At 43.6% G+C, this 18,619-nt stretch overlaps 1 protein-coding gene across 11 annotated transcripts in view; it reads left to right on the forward strand.

The window, feature by feature from the left end:
- ATP9B (ATPase phospholipid transporting 9B) overlaps positions 1-18,619 on the forward strand; it is a 172,920-nt gene that overhangs the window by 57,219 nt on the left and 97,082 nt on the right. For 9 of the 11 annotated variants that reach the window (XM_019715633.3, XM_074339808.2, XM_074339811.2 and 6 more), the window contains one exon: positions 12,970-13,050. The exons of the other annotated variants lie outside the window; for them this stretch is intronic. In XM_019715633.3, the coding sequence (XP_019571192.3) occupies positions 12,970-13,050 (81 nt within the window). The remainder of the gene's footprint in view (positions 1-12,969; positions 13,051-18,619) is intronic. 11 annotated transcript variants of the gene reach the window in all.

Below are 18,619 nucleotides of genomic sequence, written 5' to 3' on the forward strand. Positions count from 1 at the left end.
GCTTTCCATTCCTAGTTTGCTACAAGGTTTAGCGGAAATGGGTATTGGATTTGTCAAAGACTTTTCTGTTTCTGTTGGGGCGATCATACGTTTTTCTCTGTCATCTATTAATCTGATGATTTATATGGGCTGGGGTCACCAAACCCCATTTGGTCCTGCTCAGTGTCCTTTTCATGTATTGCAGGATTCGACTGGCTGATATTTTGTGAAGGATTTTTTGTGCATATGCTCATGAGGGATATTTGTCTGTATTGCATTTGTTACAATGTCTTTGGTTTGATATCTAAGGGTATGCTGGCCTCAGTAAATGAGATGGGAAGTCTTTTCACCTCCTGCATTTATTTTGAAGTATTTGGTACAAGAGTGGTGTTGTTTCTTTTTTAAATAAATTGAACAAATTCACCCTTGAAACTATCTGGGCCAGGAGTTCACTTTGTGGGAAATTGTTTAATTGTCAGTTAACTTTCTGAGTTAGATAACAGTTAATCAAATTTTCTGTTCGTTGGAAATTTGTGTTTTTCTTTTTCTTTTTTTTTAATTTATTGGGGGTGACAATTGCCAGCAAAACCACATAGATTTCAGGTGTACAATCCTGCAGTACATCATCCATAAATCCCATTGTGTGTTCACCACCAAGAGTCAGTTCTCCTTCCATCACCATATATTTGATCCCCCTTACCCTCTGGTAACCACTAAACTATTGTCTATGTCTATGAGTTTCTGTTTCTCATTTGTTTGTCTTGTTCTTTTGTTGTTTTTGGTTTATATACCACATATCAGTGAAATCACATGGTTCGCTGCTTTTCCGTCTGACTTATTTCGCTCAGCATTACACTCTCAAGATCCATCCATGTTGTCACAAATGTTCCTATTTCATCTTTTCTTACCGCCGAATAGTATTCCATTGTGTATATATACCACAACTTCTTCATCCATTCATCTATCGAAGGACATTTTGGTTCTTTCCATGTCTTGGCCACTGTAAACAAAGCTGCAGTGAACATTGGAGCACACGTGTCTTTATGTATAAATGTTTTCAGATTTTTTGGGTAGATACCCAGGAGAGGGATTGCTGGGTCATATGGCAATTCTATTCGTAATTTTTTGAGGAACTTCCACACTGCCTTCCATAACGGCTGCACCAGTCTGCATTCCCACCAACAGTGTATGAGGGTTCCTTTTTCTCCACAGCCTCTCCAACACTTGTTACTATTTGTCTTGTTGATGATAGCCGTTCTAACTGGGGTGAGGTGACATCTCATTGTGGTTTTTATTTGCAGGAAATTTGTGTTTTTCCATGAATTTATCCATTTCATATAAGTTGCCAAATTTAATAGCATAAAATTCATAATATTTGATTATTTTTTTGTGGTTGTAGGTCTCCTTTTTCATTCTCAATATTGGTAGTTTACATCTCTTTTCTTCTTGGTCAGTCTAGCTAGAGGTGCATCAATTTTAGTGATCATTTCCAAGAGCTTGCGTTTGGGTTCATTGATTACCATCTGTGCGTTTTCTGTGTCACTGACGCCTGTTGTGATCTTCAGCTCCTTCATTCTACTTGTTTTGTTTCTGATTTTCTTTTCTTGCTTAACTTCTTAAAGGAGAAGTTAGACTCTTGATTTTATACTTGACTCTCTTTTGTTACAAGCTTTTAAAGCTATAGATCTCCTAAGCATTACCTAGCCTGTATCACACAAATTTTTATATACTGTTAAAAATGTTTTCTGATTCCTTTATGATTTCTTCTTTCACCCCTCATTTACTTGGAAATTTATATTGTTTATTTACCAAATAGTTGGGGATTTTCCTGATGTCTTTTATAATTTATTTGTTATTTCTTTCTGTTATGTTCACAGAGTGTATTCAGTTCTTTCCTACGTATCGACTTATGATTTGGCCCTGCACGTGGTCTCTCTGAGCCAGTGTTTTGTGTGTGCTCAGAAAATTTTTTTCATGTGCCGTCACCTTATTACTTAAGACATGTAGCTTACACTTCTCGTACTGTTTGTTCAAACGAATGAGTCTTTATCATGAAACGTTCTTGCAGCCTGTTGACTTCTGATGTAATTTGAGGCAGTTGTTGGGTTAGGGCTCCTAGTGCTTGGTTGCATATTTCCTCCTCCTCTGTGTCCTTTTTCTTTTCTCTAGCAAGCATCCTCAAGTGATCAATCTCTCCAGGATGAAAAGGGGAGGTAAAGATCATGAATCCTAAAGGACTGGGAGGATTTCTCTTGGCTGTCATGCTTGGATGGTGGCCCCACCTCTGAGTCTTTCCCTCTGAGCGTCACTTCCAAGAATTCTTGAGTCTGGACTGGACACCTGGAAGCACTTGCACTCAATAATCAGTGGCACTAGGTAGTTTTGCTAAGAGGAGTAGAAAAGAAAGTGTGGCGTTAAGCCACTCTATCAGAGAGAATTTGTTGGACATCAAAGCCCAACACAAAGCAGACAAACAAGTGCCTGTAGCGTATGCTTGAACGGGTACAGAATTCTGGGAAAGTGGAGCCCAAAATGGTGAGGGTGCCCTGCTCGGAAGAGGGGTGATAGAGATGTTCCATAGATTGATGTGGCGATGGGCGTATACACGTATTCAAATGCATAAAATTGTACACTTTAAACAGACACCGTTTATTGCACGTAAATTATGTCTTAAGAAAGTAGTGAAAATGACACTGTTATGATCTACGAGGTGCAATCAAACAATACGGTGAATGTTTAACCTTTTTGCTATAGGGTTCGTCTATAGTCAAACAATATTTCCATGCCGCTGCTTGTGGCATTTGACTTTACCCCACGAGCTCAGTGTTCCAGAAAGGAAGTATAGGAAAGCAGATGTACATTTTTCTATATTTCTGTGTTTTTCAAGAATGAATAACAATAGGAAATTTTTATACTTTAATCATTTCTTTTAATAAAATGTAGCACCTTAACTATATTTACTTAAAATATAAATACTGTAATTATATTCTGTGGATTTCTCACACATTTTGGAGAATAAACTTGAAATCACTTAACACAGTGAAAAGGTTTTAAATAAAAAAAATTTATTACAGTAAAAGACACATTGCCATTAATCCCTCTAAAAATACTCCTGTTCTCTTTGAACACACTTATCCCATTGCTCTTGCCACTTTCTGAAGCAGTTCAGGAAATGCTCTTTCGTGAGTATCTTTAGTTGTGCTGTTGTGGCTGCTTCGATATCCTGAATCATTTTGACTTAGGGGAAGAGCCAGAAGTCACATGGTGACAGATCCAGTGAATAAGGTGGATGGGGACACACCGTAATGTTTTTATTTAACAGAAATTGCCTTACTGGGAGCTATGTGTGACATGGAGCATTGTCATGATGGAGGGTGATTTGCGGCACACTTTAAAATACACCTTCTCTCAATGGTAGCTCACACCCAACTGACTGCACCAAACAAGTTGAAACTTGTCACACACTGTTACTAAGGTTTCATGCACCACTTCCCTATTGAAGATCCCTACCTTTCCTTTGGATGGCACTCGGCAGCAGTATTTACTGGATTTCGTGATCACAACGGATATACAGCAATTTCTGTCAAATAAAAACATTAGGGTGTGTCCTCACCCATCTTATTCACTGGACCTGGCACTGTGCGACTTCTGGCTCTTTCCCAAAGTCAAAATGACCATGAAGGGTAAACGTTTTGAATCGATTCAGGACATGGAGGCAGCCACAACAGCGCAACTAAAGACACTCACAAAAGAGGACTTCTAACACTGCTTCAGAAAGTGGCAAGAATGATGGGATACGTGTGTTTGAAGCAAGCGGGAGTATTTTGAGGGGGATTAATGGCAATGTGTCTTTTACAGTAATAAATTTTTTTAAATTTAAACATTCGCTGTATTTTTTTATCACACCGCATATATTTTTGAATATTCTTGTGATCACAGGAAGTGATCTTTTATCATATAGTATTATAAGGATTTTTTTTCATTTTTATTAGTGACACGGATGTATAAATTTCAAAATATTTACAAAGTTATAGTGCACAATTCAAATAATCCTAGTGTACAATTGAAATAATCCTAATTAAAAATTTTTATGGTTGATACTCTTTGATATGGTGTGTGATTAAGCATTTGGATTAAGTAATTGTGTGGTAAATGAAACAGTTTTAAATTTTGATGTGACCATGAAAGCAAAAAGCAGCATATTCTAGAAAAAGGAATTTTAACTGAATTCCTGGTTCATCAATCAAATTAAATTTGTAGCTTCATATAATGTGGCATATTATGTATATATTTCTTTTCATAGAAAAGAAAGCTCTAATTTCATTGTGGATACAGCAAAGCAATTTGGTTTCTCATTTAATAGCTTACGTTGCCCATAACTGTCACTCATTTTGACTTTTCTGTCTGTAATGTAATGGATTTGGGGAATATTTGGTGTCATCCTCTGTTTTTCACTTCAGCAGATGAGCAGTGTGTCTATTGTGACACCAGGAATAAATAACCTTACAAACCTTAGAGCTTTTCTTAAAGAACAGAGGACACCATCAAGAGTAACCTCTGCGTCCTGTTGTTCTCAGAGCACCTGATGTGATCAGAGAATTAGCGTTTCCCCAGCCTGGAATAATGGGGGCACTGCAGCTCCTGTCTCAGCAGGCTCGCTCCTCGTCGCTGCAGTCGTCCAGAAGGCACCCGTTTCAGGCACTGGAGACATTCGGGAAATCCGTTTCTGCCTTTTGTGATCAGGCAAATGTATTAACAACAATGAGGTCACCGTAATTTTCAATAAATCATGACTTGCTGATTTATTTCAAAAGATCCATAGAGCAGTAAACAATACCATTTACATTTAATTAGTTTTATTGAACGAAAGGCAATTTTATTTGTAATGAACCACATGTTATGATTAAGGATGTATTTTAATGACCTTTAAGTAATGCGAACAAATGTTGCCCTTGACCTAATAGCAGAGGCTTCCCTACATTATTGAAAACTTCAGAATGATTTTTAGATTATCATGAAAAGCTTCAAATGACATTCTCATTATTGTGCCATTTTTCAGTCATTTGATGTCTAATACACCAGATGAAATGCATTTCCCTAGACGTTCAAGAGCATGTGCAAATGAGGACTGTTGTTGGCTTGCTCTTTATTTCCTTGTCTCCAAAGGTAGTCTGTTCTGTGCATGTTTTATTTTTTGAACATTTCTGTGACAGTATAATACTTAAGTGATGACTGATTCTCAAATTTGCCTTACCCTAGGAGTCATTTGGGTGCTTGTTAAACATTCTAGTCGTATTTTCATACGTCTAAAATTATATAGTGTATTTCTTCTTGTGTAAACTAACTTGACCTAATTAACTTGAAAATAACTTTTTATTAGTTAATGTGTAGTCTAAGCCGCAATAGCAGACCCCCTGTGGAAAGCTGGTGTGCTCACCCTTTGTCTCGTGTAGCATCTCTATTTTCTAGAAACACGAAAAGCAATCAAATGTACTTTCCAGGCCCCCTTGAAGGTGTGTGATGAGCTTTCCCAAGTGAAATGAACTCTCAAAGCATTTGTAAGTCCGGAACAAGGACGAGTCATGCTTCTGCCCGTTGGGGGTTCTCTGCGGGCAGGTGCTTCCCGGGATTCTTGCAGTTGCTGTGTGGGCAGCGGCCTCTGCTCCCCACAGTCCCAGCTCCATCCGTGTGTCTTGAAGTCAATAGTTGCAACAATATTTTCCATGGAGGATCATTTTGGTAACATTCTGTGAGTAAATTTTGGAGATTCTATCATAAGCCTCATCCCCTTCTCTCATGTTGGAAGTATCTTATTGCCTATGTTAAATGCCTTTCTGCTCTGAGGTCTAGAATGGTTTCTGCTTCCTGTTTCTATACCTGCCCCTGCCCCGCCAAATCAGAGAGATGTCTTTTCTCCTTCACTCAACATCCCAGAGGTGGGTGGTCCAAGGCTGAGAAGATGGCTCTGTCATCCTTGATGTGTGACTTTCACCTGTCCCAAATGCCTGCTCCCCCTCCGGCCTGGCTGGCAGGAGGGGCAGGGCATGGAGCGTGCTTGCGTCTCACACGTGGCACACATCACTTCTCATCACAGCTCATCGCCAAAGTGAAGCCCATGGTGAGAGTTCGCTGTAAAGGAAGCCGGTGGCTGTATTCTCCACGGGGAGCACGTGCCCATCCAGAGCTCGGATGCTGTGTCCTTACATGGACGGAGCTGGGAAGAGGGGTGGAAACACCCTCCGTCGTCGCACGGCTCCTCATTTGCCTTCTGCTGACTTTCTTTGATCCCTTACCCATCTTAAGGGCCGGTGTACACCGAGACTTTGCAGCCCGTTCTACTCAGGGTTTTTCGGTCCTCAGAACCGGGTGCTCCCTTCAGATTCATTGTTATGATCACCATTTTTATTAGAATCTGTGACTTCACACTAGTTCTTTAAATAACTTTTAAGCAATGTGAAAATGTGTATGCTTCTCACACACCTAGATCAAAGTAGGAAATAAATGAAATGTATGCAGCAAAATAGTAAATGTTTCTTCCAGAAATGAAGGGAGCCATGTCACTTTTAGGCTATTGCCTGTTTTCTGTTAAAGAGTATTATCTTTGAGTGATGACATACGAAGTGTGATCAACAAATACGGTGAATGCTGCTGCCGAGTGCCATCCAATGCAAAGGCAGGATCTTCAGTATGGGAAGCGGCGCTCAAACCTCAGTAACAGTTTGTGATGAGTTTCAACTTGTTTGGTGCAGTCAGTCAGGTGTGAGCTACGGTTGAGAGAAGGTGTGTTTTACAATGTGCCATGAATCATCCTACATCATGACAGTGCTCCATGTCACACATCGCTTCTGGTATGGCAATTTCTGTCAAATATTATAAAAACGTTATGGTGTGGCCTAACCCACCTTATTTACCGGATCTGGCACGGTGCGACTTTTGGCTCTTCCCCAAAGTCAAAATGATTCAGGACATCGAGGCAGCCACAATAGCACAACTAAAGACACTCAGGAAAGAGGACTTCCAGAGCTGCTTCAGAAAGTGGCAAGAACGATGGGATAAGTGTGTTCGAAGCAATGGGGATATTTTGAGGGGGATTAATGGCAAAGTGCCTTTTACTGTAATCATTTTTTTATTAAACATTCACCGTATTTTGTGACCACACCTGTACCACCCACCCATCAGGCCCCCACCCACAGAGGAGATCTGAAAAGGAGGAGGCCTGTGCACAGCGTGGGAGCCCACAGCCTCCTGCCCCCCTTTCTGAAGGGTCATTGGACTCGTGTAGCAGCAACAGGCAAGGGGGAGACCATGCACATTGAGAAACCGAGCCAAGGTGGATGAGGCGTTCCAGGAGTGGGATCTTTAGAGGGTTTTAGGAAATCTGAGAGGGTGTAACACTCAGAACAGAAGCCATGAAAAAAGATCAAGTAGAAAAGGCCTCAGAGAAGGACGTATGATTGCTGACATAAAAACAGTTAAGTAGGACTGGAAACAGGATTGTTCCGCATCCCTCAGAACGGAGGCCAGAGGTGAACACATAAATTCGTGATCACCATTTCTAGCCTGGTCCTTAGTACCTGCCGCCTGTTGTCATTTTGTGTGTGTGTTTTCAATTGCATTGAGGTAAAATTGGCAGTTTTGTACATAATTAAGCTGCACCCTTCCATACACCCGGAAACCATGACCACAGACAACACAGCAAAGTGCCTGTCACTGCCACCCTGTCACCCACTCTTGTGCCTCTTCTCAGTGGCAGTGCTCTCAGACTTCCCCTTCCCTGCATTTCTGCCCTCCCCGCCTTTGTCTCGTCAGATGATCGGCCTTACACAGAAAAAGGATGCTATCAAATGGGAACTCCTTCGGTTTCCTACCAATAAATAAACACCACCAGCCGTGTTGGTACCAGTTCCCCCCTTTTACCTATCATTACAACGAAGAACCGGTACTTCTCTTACCTGTGGATAATTCTCCCATAGCTTTCATCTAATCCTGCTTTTCAGAGACGTCAAGCTGTCACTTACTCCCTGCCCTCTTCCTAGTCTCCCTCCAACCCCCATCCCCGGCCCCGGCCCTCAGGCCTTCAGCCTCCTCTAGTGTCTCATGTGGTCCTTCAGTTCCTGCCTCAGTTTCAGGTCAATTGAATATGTTTGGAATTCTGTTTTACTTTATCTGTTGGCTTTTTAGCTATTCCTCTTTGCTTTTTTTACTAGTTGCTAGAGATTTCAGAATGCATTCAACTGAAAGTCTTGTGAAAAGTTGAAATTGTATCACTCCACATAGCGTGTAAGAACCTTGTCATTGAGTAGATCCGTTTACCCTATGCTGAACGTGTATTGTGCATTTTCGTATGCATATATTTTTACATGCAGTTGTATACTTTCTATATGCATTATGTCTACATATTATAAAGAAAGTAAGTGAAAAAACAGGACTTTTGTTTTCTTTTTGATAGTTGCCATTTTTGTTCTTACCCATTCCTTCCTGAAGGTCTGTGTTTCTATCGGTGCTGCCTCCCTTCAGCCTGAAGAGCTTCTGTTAGCGTTTCTTGTGGTGCGTGTCTGCTAGCGAGTTCCAATTGTCGCTGATCTGAAAATACCTTTGTTTCACCTGTTTTTGTGAAGGATATTTTTGCTGAATATTGAATTCTGGGTTGGCAGGGTTTATTCCCCTCCAGCACTTTAAATATTTGTCTTACTGTCTCCTGCTTCCACTATTTGCAATGAGAAATCAATGTTACAGTGACAGTTGTGCCCTGTATGAGTGTGTCATTTTTCCCTAAGTGTTTTTGAGATGTTTGTTTACCTTCGTTTTTTAGTGGTGTGACTTCAATATTTACATTTTATTCATCTGTCCAGGGCTTTTCTGGGCTCCCTAAATCTGCATTTATCTTGTCAACTAATCTGTTTTCACTCATTGTTTCTTCAAGTAGTTTTTCTTTCCCATTCTCCCTCTCCACTTTTTCCAGGAGCCCAGTTACAATTACATATCCATTCTCAAAATCTTTTTTCTGTGTCCTTCAGATCTGTTACCTCTTGACCTATTTTCAAGTTCACTGATTCTAGTCTCCCATCTGCTGTTAAGCCCAGCAGATACTGTATTTCAGATATTGTATTTTTTTCAATTCTGGAGTTTCCATTTGTTTCTTTTTTCTTAAATATGTTTTCTTTTTCTGTGTTGTCTTTTCCTATATGTTCTTTGGGACAATGTTTTCCTTTGATTCTTTGAGACATTATAATAACTACTTTGAAATTCTCATCTCTTAATTCTGTCTGGTCATCTCAGAATTAGTCATTATTGAATTCTTTCTTAAACAAGGATCTTGAGTTCTTGTTTCTTCGTATGTCTAGAAATTTGGATTGTATCTTCAGCAGTTATTGAAGACACTTGTGGAAACTCGGGATTCTGTTAGGTTCTTCTGAAGACTGTTGTGTTTTTGTTTGGTTTTCACTGGTAGTTAACTTGGCTGAAGTCAGACTCCGAACTCTGTCTTTCCTGCAGCGGGCGCCGTGGAGTCTGGTCAGTTCTTCAGCCGCTCGACATCTGCGCTGTGCATGAGGCTGTTCAGGGTCTGAGTGAGCGCTCACAGCCTCGGGCCCTGCTGAGGCTCTTGTTGCCAGCCTCCCCCCTCCTCTCGCTCAGCTGCTGGGGCTGTCTCAGCCTGACATCGGGTTCTTTGTCTGGAAGGCTGTGATGGTCTGTTTCAGCAGTCCCCGTGCTCAAACTTTTTGCTCCAAGGCAAAAACAACAAAACAGAAAACAAAAACTGTAAAAATGGCACTCTGTGTTGGGGGACTTTCGAGAGCACCCCCAGTTTTGATGATTCCTAGGGGTGGGGGGGGTCTCAGGACTCAGCCACTAGCCTGCTCATGGCCATGAGTTCTCCCAGTGAAGGGACAGAGCACAGGTGGCAAAGGGAGAAGTGCCTGGGCGAATCTGGATGACACTAAGCAGAAGCCCCCCCCCCCCCCGAGCCCTCCAGGGGACTGTACAGGCCTCCTCGGTCCCCCAGCCACAGGTGGTGAGAACACGTGTGAAGTCCTGTCCTGGAGGGATGCCCAGCAGGTGGAGCTGCTTTCACTGGGGTGTCCCAAAGGCAGCAGAAGGAAAGCAGGTGTTTGGCGTAAACCAGGTTGTTTGAATAAACAGTTCAGGTACAGTGAGCCTTTCTTATCCGGGAAGGGTGGGACCCCTCCTGAAATCCATGTCCCCAGAACCCAGCCAGGGACCAGCCTTCTTGCAAGCAGGCTTTCCTAAGCCTCGTGTGTTAACTTTTGCTCACAGGCCACTCCTGGGCCAAGGCATCTTGACAGCAGAAGTAGCAGAATTATTATCATAGGACTGCCCTGCTGTGTGAGACCAGCCTGCACTGTTGGTGTCAGGATGCCCCTTAGGGTCCTGGCTGGAGCCAGGGAAGACAGCGCCCCTTCACCATAAGGTCCATCTGAGAAAACCCAGCTGTCCCCTTTGCATTTCAAGCTGTACTCGCTTGCAGAAGCTTGCACAGGCAGCCGTGGTTTCCTTTGCAGGGGCTGGGGGGAGCATGCGAACAGATGGAGAGGCAGAGACCACCGAGCCCTTGTCTGCCTGCCCACCTAGGGTCGTGCTTGTTTCTTCTCTGTTGTCACGGTCGTCTGAGCCGTCCCAGCTCCCAGTCTTTTCAGTCACCCCTCCTCCCTTTATCTTGGGAGTGGCCCCTAGCAGCCCATGCCCTCAGGGGACAGCAGCCCTGAGTACCACACTGCCTTTCCTAGGCCTGTGTGGGAGCAAGTGAGGGAAGCGGGCCCAGGCCCATGGTCCTCTGTTGCAAACTCAGCTGATCCAAGTGCCAAATGCAAGGTGACAGCTGTGAGATACCCCTGAGACAGATGGGGCCGTGGAGGGGTCACCATCCTTGTAGTGGCCTCCCATTTGCAGGTTTGCGCAGGGGCCCAGGTTTGGGCTGATAGCAGCTCGATTTCAGATGGCCCACCGGGGCATGGGCCCTTGATGGCAGGTGGTTCTGGTGACCCCAGCGGCCAAGCCAGCGGGCAGTTTTCATAGCTGATCCCTCTGAGGGGTCCGAATTCAGCACCTGTCCCAGGTCCGAGGTGTGTCTGTGAGGCTATCCCTGCACTCAGCTTGGCACAGCTCTTGGCAGACCGTGTCGGGTCCAGCGTAGGGTCCAGACCGTGCCCTGAGAGCTCTGCCTCAGGTGTGGCACCAGCACCACGCCGTATGGGAGAGCAGTCATCATGTCCAGGCGCTGGGGTGATGGGAAGACAACGCGGGTCTCCTACCTGTTTCGAGACGGGAGCCTGCGAGCTGCAGTCGGGTCTGTCATCAGGCAGCCGGCAGCCCGCTGCGCGGTGAGCTTGTGTGGACTGCTTCTCTGCTGGGTGGTTAATTCGCTCTTCTCCTCATTCAGTTTGTTAGTGTTCAGCAGATTGTTCCATGAGACCTGCAGTCAGGTCTCAGAACTTTCCTTAAATTTAGAAGTCTCCTTCTGACTGTCCAGTGAGCACTCGCATGACCTGGGCGCCTGTTGGTAACTTGTAAGTGCTAGTGAGATGGAGGGGTCCTCCTCAAGGGGCGGCTGGAAAGTAGACAGGAGAGGACGCTGCCACCGCCGAACGTGCCACTGCCCCCGTCCTATGCGGTCTGTAGGTGGTGGCATGGAGAGAGCATGGGACACGGATTCTGTAACCTTTCATATGTGGACGCTAATGTCACTAGCTCATTCGAGTGTCAGCCCTTTAGTACAAGTCAGGTTTGTGTAACTTCTGTATTGTGCTCATCCAGCTCCCCGACAGCCAGTTAGAGATGTTTTGTTAAAACAGCTGAAATATCAATAATTAAAAGATTTTTAATATCAGTGATGAAAATCCTAAGAAGCTCAAGTATAAACAGTCCGTCTGTGGACATGATTCACCCAGTATTATTTGGGTGCACATGAGTTGGCTCGGTCTTTTTCCATCCACGTTAGCATTTGCTATCTGGCTACACCAAACCTGCAGCGTATTCCAGAATTCAGATGAGCTTCGTCTCTGCACATGTTGGGGTTTTGTCCACAGTGTCAGATGTAAGCTGATCACTTTGGATGCAAAGTCACCCTTTCCTGGGCTGTCTGGCAGGTAGCCCAGTGAAAACCCTGCATGGGCGACGCTTTTGTCAGAGTCCAGGCAGACAAGGACCTTCTAGTATGTATGTTCTTAGTGACCTCCTGATAAAACTGATTATACATCACTAAAAAAATGGAAGTTTGTTATAAATACGTTGTTTGCTTAATGTCACTTCTGTTATTTTAATAAAACTAAGCTTTCTGGACCAGGGAGCATAACTTTTATAGTGATCTGAAAATTAGGTGCTTAAGGGCTCGTCTGTGGAGTCTTGCGGATTAAAGGTCACACGTGGCCAGTAAACAGGGTCACCTAAAGGGTGTGTGTTGTGTGCTTAAGAACTGCCCTTGGGAAGGTGGCGATGATTCGAGTAGTGACAGCCTTCCCACCCGGCCTCGTACGTGCAGGTCACGGAGAAGCACGCACTGTGTGCATGGCTCCAAGGGAGGCGACAGCTAGAGCAAGTGCAGTGGCTGCTGGGACAAAAACGTGAGCAGAGCGAGGCGTTTGCTACATGCGATGGAAAACTTACACCCCACTGAGACTGAATTCTCTGCTACTCTTACGACTTCTGATACTCACACGCAGCGCCACCTTTAAAACTGGAGTGGGGCAGCGCACGCCATGGGGATTTATCAGCACCTCCCAGCTGCTTTCGACACACACCTGTTAGTAGGTGGCAGTAGTCTGAGAGAATTGAGGAATTACCACATCTCTGCGGAGCTTAAAATGGTTTCTTTTAGTTTCCATCCTAGTTTATGATGTCAGCACACAAAGTAGAAGAAAATCCACCATCTCTTTTGGTAAATAACACATAAGAATATTAATTGGTAACTGAAGAATTTTCGAGAAATGTTGCTTAATTGTAAGTAATTAATGTAGATACTGTGTATTCCAGGACCTCTTTTCTATCAACGCTTATGTTCACGCTCAGAAGCCGCTGCTGGATATCCATAGTTTTGAGGGCACGTTTACCAGGGTGAGTTACATCTTCTGTTAAATACAAATATGTTCCTTGTGTATGTAAGTTAAAAATAGCAAACCTTTCTTTTAAAAGTGCAGTCAAATCAAGAATAAATTGAAATAGAAAATTTGAACTAAAAAGGGAAAACCTAGAAAATGTTTCAAGTTCTTAAATTTTTCTGTATCAGATATCTCCTTGGACACATTCAGTACAGTTTGTTTCTGTTTTTTAGCATATGTACACTTGAGAAAGGCATTACATTGAAGTGATTTAGCTATTTCACTTTTGGCTTTGGATAATAGTTACTGCACTGTGATATCACATCAGTTCTTGATTTTTAGTAACTGGTGAGATGGGCGCGTATGTGGCTGTCCGTGTCCTTGCGTGCGTGTGTGTGTGTGTGTGTGTGTGTGTGTGTGTGTGATCACGGTGTTTGGGCAGCTTCAGGGTCCTTTCCCTCTGACTGACTAATGGGATGGGGAGGCCCAAGTAACTTCTGATTTGAACCACTTATGCTGCTATCGTAAATGCTTTATAATGCTGAAGGGATTTTAGTGTATGACTGTAGTTCACTTTTAATTGCTACAGTTATTTTTTTAAAGATTTCTGTTGGTGCAGTCAACTTTGTTTCAGTCTTGGTCACACACACGGACTGGCGAGCAGTTACAATTTCAGAAAACAGTCACTGAGGAGGTGTCACGTGCCAGATCCTGTGCCGTCTGGGGGTGCAGAGATGACACCTGCGGAGGAGGCGATGCTGCTTTGTCACCGCACCTCCAGCAGCAAACACGCCAGGTGTTTGTGGAAGCAGCAGGGCAGTGTCCTGGCAATAAGTGCTTTGTACCGAGTTCTGGAACAGATAGGATTAATCGTTTTGCATTTCTGCAAAGATGTTTATGAAAAGAAAGCATGTTCTTATTAAAGAATTGAGCATACGGGAGAAGAAATCCTACAGAAAGGCCGCCTGAGTGCAGTGAGTTCCGAGTCACCACCTTAAGCGCTGTTAGCGTTTTGGACCATTACCTGCTTTCTTCCTCTCACACTTCTGCTGCTGACAGTCAGACACGTTTGCTGGACAACGTGTGGACGTGCACTGACGTCGGAGTGAGAGCGAGTGAGGTGTGCCTGAAGAGCCCAAGGCCGCAAGGCTCTGGCCCCTGGGGCGCGTGCGACTGTGTCATCCAGAGGTGTGTGACCGCGTGTGAGGGAATGTCAGACTGTGTGCGGCCGAGCATGTGACGGATTCCATCACTGAGCGTGGGACTGAGTGTGGGAGAGGGTGAGTGTGTGCGACTGTGGGACTGAGCCTGCACATGTGGGGGAAGGGAGACCGACCTGACGGTCTTGTAAGAGAAGGAAGCAGCCAACTTAAGGGCTTTCAGCTTAAAAGATAAATGATAATACTCGTGTTTGTAAAAGATTTCTCTGCTCTTCCTGCTCGCCTTAGTATAATGGCAGTCCCCTGAGTTTGTCCATGTCCCCCCAGTCTCCCCAAGTCTCCTACAGGCCAACTGTGAGAGCGATGGGACCACCTGTAGCTCACGCATGCAGCTGCCACGTGAGAAAGAAAATGCTGCAAACCCCCATTTTCCCTGAATGGGGGTCAGCTCCGGTGCAGAGATCGGGGCGGCCCGGGGTCCTGGCTACATTGGGCGTTTCCGTTGATTGGAGAGACATTGCCCTTGCACGAATTGTGATAGTCATGTAATTCCGATGGGCTGCCTTTCATTGCCTTCGTTTCGTGTTTCTAACAAGGTCCTGTTTCGCTCCTTTTAAATAGATCAGTCTTGAGTCCTGAATTATTTAGATGGTAAACCTTTATTTTTGTGTGCATTTTTCAAAAAGGATGGAAGAAAGAAACATGCTAAGTAACTACTTTTGTTACTAGAAAATGGAATTTTAAAAAAAAAATGGAATTTAGTCTAATTACTAAAATACCAACTGAACTTTTCAGAAGTGATGTCTGCTTCTGTTCTTTCTTTACAGTCCACAGTGTGCAGTGTGCAGAGGAGGAAGCATGTTTATTGTGTCGGCCTAGATGAGTAGCTAAGAATCAGCACAGTAATTCAGTAGCCACACCTGTGTTCTGTTGCCTTTGCAGAGTCTAATATGCGTATGGTCATTGTGAACAATGTCTCCTTCTACTTAAACTGTAGAACAAGGTCAGTGGAACCTAACGTACTGACTCTGTGACCTTTTGTGATACAGACGACTCGTGTGGTTTTTACTGACATCATTCATTTCGCTTATTGTTCAAGGCACAGCTATGCTCTCTGAAGTTTGGAGTTGAAAACTGTAGCCAGTTTTGAAATGTTAGCAGTACTCAGAGTCCTTTAACATGATATTCACATGTCATTTTTTTTTTTTTTTTAACAGAACTTTATTGGGGAACAGTGTGCACTTTCAGGACTTTTCTCCAAGTCAAGTTGTTGTCCTTTCAATCTTCGTTGTGGAGGGTTCTGTTCAGCTTCAAGTTGTTGTTCTTTCAGTCTTAGTTGTGGAGGGCGCAGCTCAGCTCCAGGTCCAGTTGCCGTTGCTAGTTGCAGGGGGCACAGCCCACCATCCCTTGCGGGAGTCGAACCGGCAACCTTGTGGTTGAGAGCATACACTCCAACCAAATGAGCCATCCGGGAGCTCAGCGGCAGCTCAGCTCAAGGTGCCATGTTCAATTTTAGTTGCAGGGGACGGAGCCCACCATCCCTTGTGGGACTGGAGGAGTTGAACCAGCAACCTTGTGGTTGAGAGCCCACTGGCCCATGTGGGAATCGAACCGGCAGCCTTCGGAGTTAGCAGCACGGAGCTCTAACCGCCTGAGCCACCAGGCCGGCCCCCACATGTCATCTTTTTTATAATTCATGTTCTGCTGTAATTTATTTTGCAAACCATAGTACACTTGCACTGTTCATGTCTTTTCTAGTCAAAATGCTGTCCTTTTCAAAAGCAAATCTTTATTGTTTGTTAAATAGGGTACACTATTGAGAAAACAGCTTGAAACTAACATTTTGCATCCCCCCCAAAGCATATTTTATCTTTTCAAACTGTAGCATTAAGGAGAAGAAAACCCGAAGAGGAAGTTACTTAGAGATCATTTCTTTCCCATCTTCCCACTCTTCATTCTGTGCTATATGGTAAAGAACTTTTACAATAATTTTCTCCATATAAGAAAAACGTTTACCATTTAAAGTCCGGCATGGCTATTCCAGTTCTGAAAGGCACTATGTGCTGTTTCCCAGCACACACCTGCATTAGAGAACGAAGCATTGACGTTACTAAGTAGCTGTAGAAGAGTAGTGGGCGAACCAAATTAAATTTCTAAGACTAAATAGTATAGAACTTTCTATTTCCAGTTCAGAAAGGCTTATGAAATTTTAATAATTTTTAATGCCCTTATTTCTTTTGGAGTTTGGCACAATGTGAAAATACTAAGAGCTATGCATGTGTTAATAATTTTTAAATTTCCCAATGAAGGGAACCTTAGGAGTGTTTTAAACTTATAAAATCATGCTCATTTGTGCTTCTGTGGTCAGTTGATGATGGATGGCTGCAGGCAGGGGTCCTAAAGGAGGAGTGAAAGGAGTTGGAAGGGCCGCTGGGAATGAGGGAAAGGTCCCACGTTTGTTCGTCCTTTGCTTCATTCACTTACTAGACACACTGCCTGTTCTGGGCTAGGTTTCCGAAGGGCAGGGTCAACACCACAGTCACATAGCTCAGAGTCTGGGGGGTGTCGTGCAGGAGACCCTGCTCGCTGTGCCATTTGTCGTGCAGGGCGGCCTGCGGGGTCTCTGCTCCCGCTCCCCACATAAGAACGCAGGATATGGTGAGGCCAAAAAGGAACACCCACAGAGCCATAAGTAGGGGAGTCATACCACTATGGTCTAACTGGAGGCTGGGCCCACCGGACGCGCGACCTGCCGTCCGCCTTTCCGCCAACCGACCGACCGACGACTCTCCTCCACTCTCCTCCGTAGCCGCAGCAGTTATATTAGTGGCCAATGGCTCAATGGCTACAGCTGACGGCCAATCAGCCACAGCTGATGGCCATCTACTACCCGAGCCAGCCAGCACCCCTCCACATGAGGCCAAGAGCCTGTAAACTATTTTCTGGGACTCTGCCCCCACAGGCGGTAAGTAAACATGGACTGTTTTGCAGTGATGCAGTGGGAATGATTCAGAATTCCTGTTGGAGAATAATTTTATTTGTTTCACACCTTGATAAATGTGTGAATCTGCACTTGGCAGGATTTATCCCAAGTGGATACTCAGTTTGCCTGGTCGTGGCTAAAGCACCTAGATTAATGTGCATGTGGACCCCATTTGGAGATAGGAGTGAGAACACATAGATTTTCATGTGTCTCCATCAGTGTTTATCAGAATTCCATGCTTTGAACCTAACATGAGTTGTTTTTTAAGAAACACTACCCACCTGTGTTTTAAACACCTAACAGCATCACGGTCGTTTCGTCGTATTGACAAAGTCTGAGAGCTGAGGGAATGTCTCCTTTGGGTAGTGGCCTTCTTTTTATTTTTAGGGTAATGCCAAGGAGCCTGAGGGAAGATCCTCAGGGTCCTGAGAGTCAAATACTGAACTTGGTGCTGGAATGCAGTGAGCTAAATGATCACTGGTCTCCCGTGTGTACAAGGCAGCTGTGAGCCAGACCTCTTCCTCGAATTAAATTTAATGCACAACTGTACTTTATAAATATGTTCAATGCTAGGGAAATAATTTGGAAACTGTTAGGATTGGTTTAGATTTTGTGAATCCCAAATAAATCAGAGAATCAAATATCGAGCAAATGTCTTCCAAGTAGCTAGCAAAGGGGCCAGAATTGACATCATTTGAAAAGGGTTTCGGGAATGTATGAAAGGAAACACCAGGGGCACCAACGGTGATTTCTTACTTGCATTTTTGAAAATGTGTTTTCAGTTTCTTCCCTCCTTTCCAAATTACTTTGGTTTCTTTGTTATCTTAAAATATATCCTGATCGAGAACTGACTCTGGGTGGTGAACACACAATGGGATTTATAGATGATGTAATACAGAATTGTACACCTGAAATCTATGTAATTTTACTAACAATTGTCACCCCAATAAATTAAAAGAAAATTAGGATGAATGCTTTGGAAAAACTAGCTAATAGAGACTTACTAAAAAATTTCATAAACCAAAAGTAGATAAGACAATCTTTAACAAAAGATTGCAAGGAAATGTAAAAATCCAAAATCAATCCACATTTACATTGCTTTGCATGTGGCTTAAAGTTTTTGCTCCATTTTAACATAATCCAAACTATAGATCACAGGGGATACAACATGAGAGTGATTTGTACAACAAAGATGTCTTGGAACTTCAATTAACAGACTCATACACAAAGAACTGATACGTCAAATGAATGTATATTTGTATGTTCTAAACTAAACATTTATGTGTCTCAAACATTTAATTTTAAATGTTAAACTATGCGTGAACTATGATTCCTCACTTTAACTAAATTTTTCTACTTGCCAAACTTACACAGTCTCCAAATAAGAGTGAAGACAGTGACTCAGACCTAAGACTTAACACTTTCTTGTGTTGAGTTCAACA

This window comes from Rhinolophus sinicus, chromosome 4 (assembly GCF_057876585.1).
Source record: "Rhinolophus sinicus isolate RSI-liver-muscle chromosome 4, RSI-T2T, whole genome shotgun sequence".
Lineage (NCBI taxonomy): Eukaryota > Metazoa > Chordata > Mammalia > Chiroptera > Rhinolophidae > Rhinolophus > Rhinolophus sinicus.